This window comes from Plasmodium reichenowi, chromosome 5, assembly GCF_001601855.1.
Source record: "Plasmodium reichenowi strain SY57 chromosome 5, whole genome shotgun sequence".
In the NCBI taxonomy this organism is placed as follows: Eukaryota; Apicomplexa; class Aconoidasida; order Haemosporida; family Plasmodiidae; genus Plasmodium; species Plasmodium reichenowi.
The window spans coordinates 72,538-84,897 of NC_033650.1; the positions used below are offsets into that span (position 1 = coordinate 72,538).

The 12,360-nt window shown below is 19.8% G+C and overlaps 3 protein-coding genes across 3 annotated transcripts in view; 1 reads left to right on the forward strand and 2 right to left on the reverse strand.

The window, feature by feature from the left end:
• Positions 1–613: 613 nt before the first annotated feature.
• Positions 614–2,669, reverse strand: PRSY57_0503100 (hypothetical protein; the record flags this gene model as incomplete). Its single annotated transcript, XM_012906103.2, has 2 exons — positions 614–2,436; positions 2,585–2,669. 2 exons carry the CDS (start codon positions 2,667–2,669, stop codon positions 614–616), a joined length of 1,908 nt encoding a protein of 635 aa, XP_012761557.2.
• A 1,572-nt stretch (positions 2,670–4,241) lies between these two features.
• On the forward strand, positions 4,242–11,654 carry PRSY57_0503200 (cation transporting P-ATPase; the record flags this gene model as incomplete). The annotated part of the gene is made up of 2 exons (XM_012906104.2): positions 4,242–11,134; positions 11,321–11,654. 2 exons carry the CDS (start codon positions 4,242–4,244, stop codon positions 11,652–11,654), a joined length of 7,227 nt encoding a protein of 2,408 aa, XP_012761558.2.
• Positions 11,655–12,300: 646 nt separating this feature from the next.
• PRSY57_0503300 (AN1-like zinc finger family protein) overlaps positions 12,301–12,360 on the reverse strand; it is a gene marked incomplete at both ends in the record, with an annotated part of 1,022 nt that continues 962 nt past the window's right edge. The window contains one exon of the mRNA XM_012906105.1: positions 12,301–12,320. Coding sequence (XP_012761559.1) covers positions 12,301–12,320 — 20 coding nt within the window. The remainder of the gene's footprint in view (positions 12,321–12,360) is intronic.

A 12,360-nucleotide genomic window follows, 5' to 3' on the forward strand; every position in this document is an offset into this window, starting at 1 on the left:
AAAAAATATATTATATATATATATATATATAATATATATATATTTAATTTTAAAAAAAATTTTCCACTTAATTTTTATATAAATATTTTATTATGTTTATATTTATTTACATTTTTTATTATTTTTCATTCATTTTTTTAATTTGTTAAGTTTTTTATGTATAGGGATATAATAAATATATAAATTTTTATATTTGTGCAATTCGGATTTTTTTGTACGTGGAAATATACCCATAATGTAAAATAAATCGAAAAGAATTATCAGGTTAAATGATTTTTTGGGTCTTAATTATTTTTGTATTAAAAAAAAAAAAATTATAATGAATGAATATATAAAATATTTTTGTTATATATTAGAATAATAGTATGACATATTCATCAAATGTTTAATTAAAAAAAAAAATATATATATAATATATATATATATATATATATATATATATATATAATATTTTTGTGGACAAAAAAAAAAAAAATATATTTCTAAATAGTAAAAAACAAAAGGTTATACAAAGATATAAAATATATAAATATTAATTATATATATATATATATATATATATATTTATTTATTTATTTATTTTTATTTATTTTTTTTTTTAAAATTCATTTGTTTATATATATTTTTCTAAAAAGTTAAAAAATGATATGCACTTTCCAATTATGTTGTATGAAAAGATATCAATAAAATTTTGTCCCGGTGGAGGATATTTTTTATAATCATAACGATAAATTAAAGACGAATTTTTCATCCATAAATTATTTGATAGACCTCTATGTAAGATTCTAGAATCATATATAATTAAATCTTGTTCTTTTACATCAGGTATAAAAGAAGATCCTTTTGTTATATAATAAACCTTTAAAAATTGTTTAAACGTTTTAATTTTATGTTTTAAACTTTTATTTTGTAATGAGGAAAATAAATGTGTTCCTGTAAAAAATTCGAAATTTCCTGATTCTTCATTTATTTTATTAAGTGGGACAATAATCGATATTCCATTATATCCATTATCAACATGATAAGTTTGTTTATCACTTAAAGGTTCATTATTTAATAATTGTAATTCAGATAAATAAATTTTATCGTTTTTTTCATTTTTTATATCCAAATTATTAATATTATTTAAATTAAAAATTGTCTTTCTATCAAAGTGCTTAAATATATTTTCATATGTTCCAAAGGATAAATAAGAATATACAATATTCATCCAATATTGTTGTAAATTTATAAACAAATCACTTACCGTACTATTTCTTAAGATACAATATTGTCTACCTCTACTAGGACGTATACAAAATATATTTTGATCTTTATTCATTAAAAATGATGATATGTTTATATCTTTTTCTTCTACAAACAATTCTTTCTTTAATCTCTTTATATTTTCTTTTGGTAACACATTTTTTAAAACAACTATTCCATATGTAGATAAGCTTCTATGTATCTCCTTTATCGTATCTATATTTAAAACATATTTTGTATTATCCAATATTTGCTTACCATGATTATTATTATTATTATTATTATTATTATTATTATTGCTAGGGCTATCAATATTAGTATCACTACTACTATTCTTAATATTAATGTTATCATTATTATATTTTTTATTTTTTTTTATTTTATTATTTTTTTTTTTTTCTTCTTCTTCTTGTTCTTCTTTTAATATTGTTAATTTATTATCTTTTATTCCTAATCCTATATAATTATGAACTTCTAGGCCAATATCTTTCCCCACATGTTCGCTACAATGTCTATATGATCTTTTCATTTTTATAAAATCAAAAAAATTATTCCTTTTATAATTAATTAATAAGTATATATAAGTATATGTATAAAGTTCATCAAATAAAACATTTAAAGAATTATCATTGAATGATTCATCTAGGTTTATTTTTTTCCTCTCTACTAAAAAATCTTTAAAATAACTAAGATTTAAATTTTTTAAGAAGCTACCCCCATCACTACATTTATTATCTAAGTAAATATCATCATTATTATTATTGTTGTTGCTTATGTTGATGTGGTCCTTATTATATATATTTATATTTATATTATTATGATTAATTCTATGGTTATCCACATTTATATTCCCATTTATTACAGATTCTAAATAGTTTATAATATCACATATCAACTCATCAATAGACATACTGTTCTTTTCTTTTTCCATTATATTATTTAATTCATCTTTTTTTTTTTCAAAAATATTACTTACATATTGTAAATGATAATCCACTGGGAAATAATTATTACATGCGTCTAACAATTTTGATTTTGGTAAATCAAAATACTCATTTATTTTTTCAATTCTATATAAGTATTTATTTTTATCCAAAAATTCAAAATTCTTTTCACTTAAATCGAAATATATTTTATGAGATACATTTTTATAAGCCAACTTTTTTTTTTTAATATATTCATTGCATATACCTATAAATAAAAAAAAAAATAAATTACATAAAAATGATTAAACTTATACACATACACGTTTATGGCTCAAATGGTTATTCTATACATACACACATTAATATGTATACATATATATAAATATATATGTATGTATTTTTTTTTTTTTAACCTAAATTGATGGATACAAAAGAGGCAAAGTAAAATAAATATTTATACTCAAATTTAGTTTTTAAAGTATCTTTATATTTATTCATTCTAAAAATTAAATAAAATTAAATAAAATATAATAAAAAGACCAAGTATTAGACTTTTAAAAAATATTGCACTTTGTATAAATAAATAAATATATATATATATATATATATATATATATATTTATATGTCAATATTATTTATTTATTCTCATTTATTGCTGTATCCACTTGTCATTACAGTTTTATTTTTAATCACATGTTATATATATATATATATATATATAGAATTATAATACAACTTTTATTTTAATATATATCCCTTTATCTTTTTTATTATTTTTATTATTTTTATTTTTTTTTCTTTCATATATATAATTTATGCATATTCTTTTATCTTATTATTCTTTTTTAATCTATTGTGTAGATTATATATATGTGCAACTTCTATTTATCAATAGTACTAGAACCGGGTAAAAAAAAAAAAAAAAAAAAAAAATAATAAATTTTATTATAAAAATTGTAATATATATGTGTATTATTATATAATAATAACTATGAGAGAAAAAGAATAAAATAAAATAAAATAAAAAATTAGATGTAAAATAATTGTTTATTCATTGCTAACTATTTTGTAATTTTTATGGTTCCTTCCTATTATATTCGTATACTAAGATATATATATATATATATATATACATACCATTTTAATATTTTTTATTGAATATATATACCTATACGAATATATGTATTATATAATACAAAATTATAATTATTTTTTACAGTACACTATGAATTTTATTTTTTTATTTTTTATATTTCATTTTTTTTGGTTTATGTAAATAATTTTGTACTTAAATTATTATATAATATATATATATATATATATATAATAATATGTTTATGTGTCAAGCCCATAGCTCCTTTAAAATATATATTAAAAAAAAAAGAAAAAAAAAATGTGTTCTATTTATACATATTTGTTTTATTTGAATAAATAAATAAATAAAAATATAAATATATATATATATATATATATATATATATATTTATTTATAAATATTTCATTGTTTATATTAATAATGGATATTAGTTTTTTATTAATTTAATTTTTTTTTTTTTTTTTTTTTTTTTTTATATTTATTATTATTATGAACGGGTTAATATATAAGGGTTACAAAAAAGGATTAAATTTACACAGCAGAAAATATAAAAAAAAATAAATAATAAAATAATAAAATAATATAATAAATTAAATATATAAATAACATTTATGTTATAAAAATATGGTACCCCATTTTATGAACATTTAATTTATTTGTATATTTTATTTTATTTTTTTTTATTTTTGAATCTGTGAATGCTGTCAAATGTAAAGGGGATACCTTAAATAGTTGTGTAAAATGAACACGATAATATCTTATTAGAATTGTTAAATATCTTTATACTTTTAAAATATAAAGTGACCATAATTTTTTTTTTTTTTTCTTTTTGCAAATATATTTAAACGTAGCAGAGCTCAAAAAGGTTTCATTCCCAATATATACATATATACATATATATATATATATATATACATATATATGTTTGTATATTTTCTTATTATTTTTAATGGGTGAATAGATAAGACTTATAATGGCTCGATTTTGCAAATCCGATAAATTGTTAATAAACCACAGGGAACTAAAATACATATGCCTGTTTTACATAATTTTGTTATTTTGTTTTTTTCTTTGGTGTATATTTAAGAAGTATCATGAGAATAGAATAAATAGAAAACATAAAAGGAAAGGTAGTGATAGTAGTCCTAAAAATGAGAAGACTGAATTTTTTAATTATATATATGAATCTTATAATGATAATGATGATGTGATAATTAGACAAGAAGGATATAAAAATAGTTTGTGTGGATTTCTTCTTAAGAATATATCTATAGTATTATATTTGTTAACACATTTTATTATTATATTATTAATAGGAAATGAATATTGTATAAAAGAAAATGGTGAAATATTATGGAATGATAGGGCTTTTGTATTTTTTATATTTTTATTATTATGTTTTATTATAACATATGGTATATTAACCGTTAGAAAACACATGCACAGCTTTTTTATAAAACCATCCCTTTTAAAAGATAGTGATTATGTTTTAGTTTATACGAAAAATGAAGATTACACATATTCATATAAAAATATATTTAAAGAAAGCTATATATATATTACAAATGTTTTTATAAAATGGAATAAAAGAATATATAAATATTCTTGTAAATATATCAAGTTATTGCATTATTATCAAATGAAGGCAAAATCCTTTTTTTTCTTTATTTCTACAGATAAAAAAAAAAAAAAAAACGATTATATAACAAATTCATATGATGATGATGATGATATTCAAAATAAAGATAACAACAATTATTATTATTCAAATATATATAAAAAGAATTCATATTATAATAACTCGTTTCATAAAAAAAGTATATCAAACCAATATTCTAATAAGAGGCTAAGTCGTAACTCTGTGTATACAAAAAAGGTATTAAGGGACCAAGAAAATAATTTAGGTTATTATGAGCAAGATCAAAATGAAATAAATAAAATGAATAGTATAGATAATATATATAATATAGATGGTCTAAATGTAATAGATCAAGGAAATGATAAAAATTATGATAATGAAGAAAAAGAAATAAATGAAAAATATTCCTTTAATAAAAATGTTGAATATGGTGGTGAATATGGGGATGAATATGGCGATGAATATGGTGATGAATATGGTGATGAATATGGTAATAAATATGATGATGAATATGGTAATAAATATGATGATGAATATAGTGATGAATATGGTAATAAATATGGTAATAAATATGGTAATAAATATGATGATAAATATGATGATAAATATGATGATAAATATGATGATAATATTGTATGGGGATCAAAACGATTTCCTAATAAAAAAAAAAAGAAAGGGAAAAAAAAACGAAAAAATCAAATGGTTAGAAACCAGAAAAATAATAGAGAATATATAGAAAATAATCTCAAAGTACATAAAGTAAAAGTACGAATTAACGAAAAAAATGTTAGATATTTTTTTTTTAGAAGTATGAAATATGTATATAATGAAGAAAAAGATGGTTTTTATAATATATCACATAGTATAGAAGAGAAAGTAAAAAATCTTGATTTTAATTATATTTTAAAAAAAGGAGGTTTAAATAATAATGAAATTATTAATAATATTAATGAATATGGATATAATAATATCCATTTAGAATTTTATTCTTTTTTTAAGAATTTAAAAAGAGAATTATTAGATGGAATATATATGTTTCAATTATTTATTAGTTATAAAAATTTTTTCTGGAAAGAAATTATAACATCCTTAATTTGGATGATTATATCCTTATTAAGTGTAATTAAAAAGATATTTAAAAATCAAAAAAATAAAAAAGAAATATATGAAAATATACAAGCAAATAATAATACATTTGTAACGGTTTATAGAAATTCAATAGTACAACAAATACCATCAAATAATTTAACTATAGGTGATATAATAATTATAAATTCAAAAATGACCTTACCGTGTGATTGTTTATTATTAACAGGAAATGTATTAGTAGATGAAAGTTTATTAACAGGCGAATCTCGTCCTATGAAAAAAATATGTTTATCATCTTCCAAAGCAAATTCGTTTAATTCTTATCATACCACATCGAACGAAAGGAACACGCAAAATAGTAAAAATGATAAATATGATAAATATCAAGAGGACCAGGAGAATGAAGATGAGGATGGGGATGGGGATGAGGAGGATCATTCAAGTATACACATAGATAAGAAGAAGAAGAAAAAGAAGAAGAATAAAAAAAAAAAAAGTCAAATAAATAATGGTTCCAAAAAATATGTAGACACACAAAAAATGGATAATAATGATAATAATATATATAATAATGATAATAATAATAATAATAATATATATAATAATGATAATAATAATAATATATATAATAATAATAATATTGATACTTATGATGAACCATATGAGCATACACCATTTCGTAAACAAAATAATGATAATAAAAAATGTAGTGTAAATAACTTCAATACAAATAATATTTTATATGCCGGTACAGATGTTATATCTACTCTTAATTTTACAGAAAACATTTATGCTATAGTTATAAATGTAAGTATATATACGTATAAAGGTAAATATATGCAAAATGTATTATTTCCAAATCCATTACTTTTTAAATATGATTCACAATTACCCATTGTATTTATATTTACTATAATGTTTAGTTTTGTTTGTTTATATTTCCAAATACGTTATTTAGGTCTAAATATGACTTCTATTTTTTATACTATCGGTACCCTTTCTCAAATATTACCAGTTTGGACACCTGTTGTCTTAAATATAGGTCTTAATATTTCAACTAATAGATTGAAAAAAGAAAAAGATATTTGTTGTATTGCACCATCCAGAATTCCTATATGTGGAAAAATCCGTGTCTTTTTTTTTGATAAAACTGGGACCTTAACAGATCATAAAATCGAATTTTCAGGAGTTCATTTTTGTAATAATATTCTAAATGAAAAGAAAAAAAGTATATCCAATTCTGTTCATAATATCTATCCTAATAAATTATTATTAGATGATGATCTTAAACAAATTAAAAATCAAACTAGTTTATTAAACGTAAGTAAAACTCTCAAATCTATATTCACAAAGGGTGCAAAAAGTAATGAAAAGCATAAACAACTACCTAAAGATATGAAAAAGGAAGCACAAAATAAAGGATATCAAATAGATTCTGTAGAAGTCAATAATTTTATGCTTGAAAATCATGTAGATATTCCTCCTATTGAAAATAAGGAAAACAATGAATATAATAAAATACATACTGTAGATGATGTAACACTTAACCATGATAATGTGTTACATCATATCGATAGCTTGATGCCTAATCATGATAATAATATACATACTCATCATGATCACGTCCTTTATAATAATAAGTACAATAATGAGTCTTCATTAAAATCACCGAATTCGTTTCAGACTATGAAAGGTCATATGCCCATGAATAAAAATGAATATAACGCATTACAAGAAAAAAGGGAACCCACACATAATAATAATAATGACAATAATAATGATAATAATAATGATAATAATAATGATAATAATAATAATAATGATAATAATAATAATGATAATAATAATAATGATAATAATTATAATTATATTTATGCTATAGAAGATATACGTATGGATTCAATGGATAATACCAATGCCAATGATACATATAATGATGAAAAAGAAAACGAAATATATGACGAAAAACAAAACAATGATGTGCTTTATAATTTGAACGAAAAAGAACAACTTATTGATGGTAATAATATGAACGAAATAAAAAAAAATATCTATAAAGAACATTTCGAAAATTATAATACAAATGATGAACCTAATACTGAAGAGAAAATTAATATGGATAATTATGAGGAGCTTAATATTTTTTCTTCTGATAAAAATGAGCAAAATAACAAAAATGAGGATAATAATAATAATAATAATAAAAGCAACGACCATAATAATAACGACAATAATAATGACCATAATAATGACCATAATAATAACGACAATAATAATGACCATAATAATGACCATAATAATGACCATAATAATGACCATAATAATAACAACAATTATAATAACGAATTTAATTATAATTATAACGATAACCATCACCTCCAATATGTAGGTATTGATGGAGTTCGTGAAGATTCATTTGTCATGGATCAAAGAAATATACAAAACGATTATGATGAAAAAAATAGTAATGATAATCATACATATAATACCTCATTTGATATTAGCAATGCTCATAACCATTACCATAATAGTAATAATAATAATAATAATAATAATGTTGATTATGTGAATTATGATTATAATAATCATGCATATGAAGATAGAAATACACAGAACAAATATTTTAATGAATCTAATTCTTCCATGAATTCTATAACGTCACTACTTTATAATAGTAAATTAATGTGGACTAATAAAGTTACTCTTAATAATACACCTTCTAATTATCATTTATTAATATATGCGTTAGCAGGTTGTTCTTGTGTTTATTATGATAACAATAATATTTATGGGAATGAAATAGATAAAAGGTTATGTGAAGCTACAGAAATGAAAATTACAAACTATATAAATGATGATAATGTGAATATTAAAAAAATTTCTTTAAAAATTAATAATAATACATATAAAAGTTTTGATGTATTAAAAACATACGAATTTGATTATTATACCAAAATATCAACAACCTTAACATATGGTAATTTTGATTTTAAAGAAAAAAAATATATTGTCTTTTCTAAAGGTTCATTTGATAAAATTTACATGAAATGTATTAAAAATGAAGAACTTTATTTTTTTAAAAAAAAAGAACAAGAATATAGTAAAAATGGTTTTTATGTTATAGCTTTAGCATTCAAAATTATTAGTAATATGAAATATGAACATATATTAGATTTACCTAGACAACTCTTAGAAAAGGATATGAACTTCTTATCTCTAATAATGTTTAATAATCATATAAAAAAAGATGCATCTATGGTTATACAAACACTAAAAGGATCTTCCATAAGACCTGTTATATTAACAGGAGATAATGCATATAATTGTTTATATGTTGGTAATAAAATAGGACTATTTAATAACGTCAATTTTTATGAATCTTTCTTTTCACTTAATATGAATTCAAATATAAATGATAAATATATAAATAATAAATATATAAATAATAAATATATAAATAATAAATATATAAATAATAAGAATAAGAATAATATATATCTTAACAAATTAAATACTAACAATCATTTATCAAATATTAAAAGCATAAATAGTAGTATACATTCCAACATGTCCAATATGGAACATAACGATGATGAAATGAAACATTCACCCAAATCTCCTGCGTCCAAATTTTTGTCCTTTGAAAATTTTTTTAAATCCGGAAAAAAAAAAAATAATAAAAATAAAAACAAAACAGACAATGAAAATAATTATGAGGATGATAATGTAATGCATAACCAATCGGATTATCAATATGATCATTTATTAACACCAGACACACAACATTTAGATAGTTTTAAAAATAACGAAACTCAAAAAAAACCAAAACATATTTATGAAAGTATAGACAAATCTCAAAAAATAAATGAAACATACAAATATATTCCTGAAAATGCTGCTAATTATACTACTTATTCAGAATTTAATTCTAAATATGATCAACATAAGTATGATATGGATAATGAATTTAGTAATGACGAAAATTCAGCTTTAATACCTCATCACTTAAAGGAAAAAAATAAAAGAAATAAGAAAAAAAAAAGTCATATTATTAACACATTAATAAATGATAATATTAGTGATAATGAAGATAATTCCCTATATTCTCAAAGTCCTATTTTTTTCAATGAACAAAAACTTTCCATTTCTATTATTAACGAAGAAGAAGAAAAATCGGATGAAAATATTATCGTCTATGGATATCTATTAAATGATGAACTTATCTTTGTTAATGTACATAACGAAAAAAGAATTAATAAAAATGTTGTATTATTTAAAGATATATATAAAGAAATAATATTAACTGGGGAAGCTTATACATTTATTAGATATAACGTTTTTCAAATTAAAACACCAGATGAAGATTTTGATTGTGAAGAACTTGAAGAATATAAAAATTTCTTATTAAGAATTAGAATTTTTTCAAGATTAACACCAAATAATAAAATAGAAGTTATACGAGACTTTATAAAATTTGATTATATATCTGGTATGTGTGGTGATGGTAGTAATGATTGTGGTGCTTTAAAAATTTCACATGCAGGTTTAGCATTATCTAATTTAGATACATCTGTAGTTTCACCATTTAGTAGTAAAAACGAAAATTTAAAAAGTGTTATAGATATATTAAGAGAAGGAAGAGCTTGTTTAGTTACATCTATTAATTGTTATAAATATATGCTTCTATATGGTTTTATGATTTCTTTTATTAAAATACTTTTATTTATGAATGCACATGCAGTTATGTCAGAATATGGATACTTATTCTTTGATAATGTTATTTTATTATTATTAGCCAAATCAATGACTTTATCAAAACCTGCATGTAAATTAAAAACACAAACACCAACATCAAGTATTATAGGTGCTCAAACCATATTATCTTTATTATGTACACTGCTTGTTAATTTCTTCTTTTTATATTCTATCATATTTTATTTCTTACCTATTAATAATCTACCTTCATCTTACCAAGCAAATAGTTCAGCACCTAAATCATCATGGTGGTTAATGAGTGATAATTATGAAAGTTTCCTTGCATGTATTTGGTTTTGTTTTCAAATAGTAAACAGTGCATTGATATTAACATTTGGTGGAAAATACAGGAAACCAATATTTACAAATTATACATTTATGGCGTAAGTTAAAATGACACATTGATAAAAAAAAAAAATTAAAAAAATAAAAAATAAAAAATAAAATAAATACCATACACTTGGCACATATTGTTTTTTTTTACTACATATATATATATATATATATATATATATTATGTGTGTTCTTATTTTTATATGTTTTTATTTATTTATTATTATTTCCCTTAGGTATTACGTTTTGATAAATAGCTTTTTATTTTATTTAACCGTTGGAGGGCCAAACAGGTTAACATGCTTATTTCGTATGAATTGTAATGATGAAATTTCAAAAATTACAAAATTCAAATTTCTAGAATTAATATCTTATTCAGCTAGCGGTTTAAGTTTTTATGGACCTCATGGACATAACATTCTAAGTACAGGTCTAAAAATAAAATTTTTACTTCTTAACTTTATAAATATAGCAGTCAATATATTTATTTCCAAATATATCTTGTGTGAATCGCTATATAATGTAGTGCGTAGATTTTTTAATTTTCAAAATAGAAAGGTTCCCATATAAATAGCTTCTAAGAAATAATAAGAAATATTATATATATATATATATATATGTATGTATGTATGTATGTGTGTGTATAGTAAATCCCATATACCTACTGCTAAATAAAATTCCTTGAACATTATCAAAGTAGTCCTTATGAAATATTTTAAAAAATTATATATTATAAATATATGTAAATATATATATATATATATATATATATATATTTAACATTTCATTGTGTTTTTAATTTATACATCTATATTTTTTTTATGAAAACTTGAATTTAAAAAAATTGGATATAATAAAAACATCAAAATATTAAAACAAACCCTATTTTTCATATTGAAAAATAAAACTATATAACATATGTATTTTGTTAATATATATATATAAACAACTTTAAAAAAATAATAACAAAAAAAAAAAAAAAAAAAAAAAAAAAACCAAATAATCAACAAACAATATATGTATGTGAATTAAAAAAATGTGTTGTAGTATTTATAAAACCATCTGTTGTCACCTTTAATATATTATTAAACGTGTCTTATTTATCTATATATTTTTTATAAATATGAGATAGAAAATAAATAACTTTCAATGACCCTATCTTTACTTTTATTAAAACAAAGATTGGAAAAATAGATTTAATTTCCTCCATAGCTAGCTAAAAAAAAAAAAAATACTCTATTGAAAAAAAAAAAAAAAAAAAAAAAAAAAAAATTAA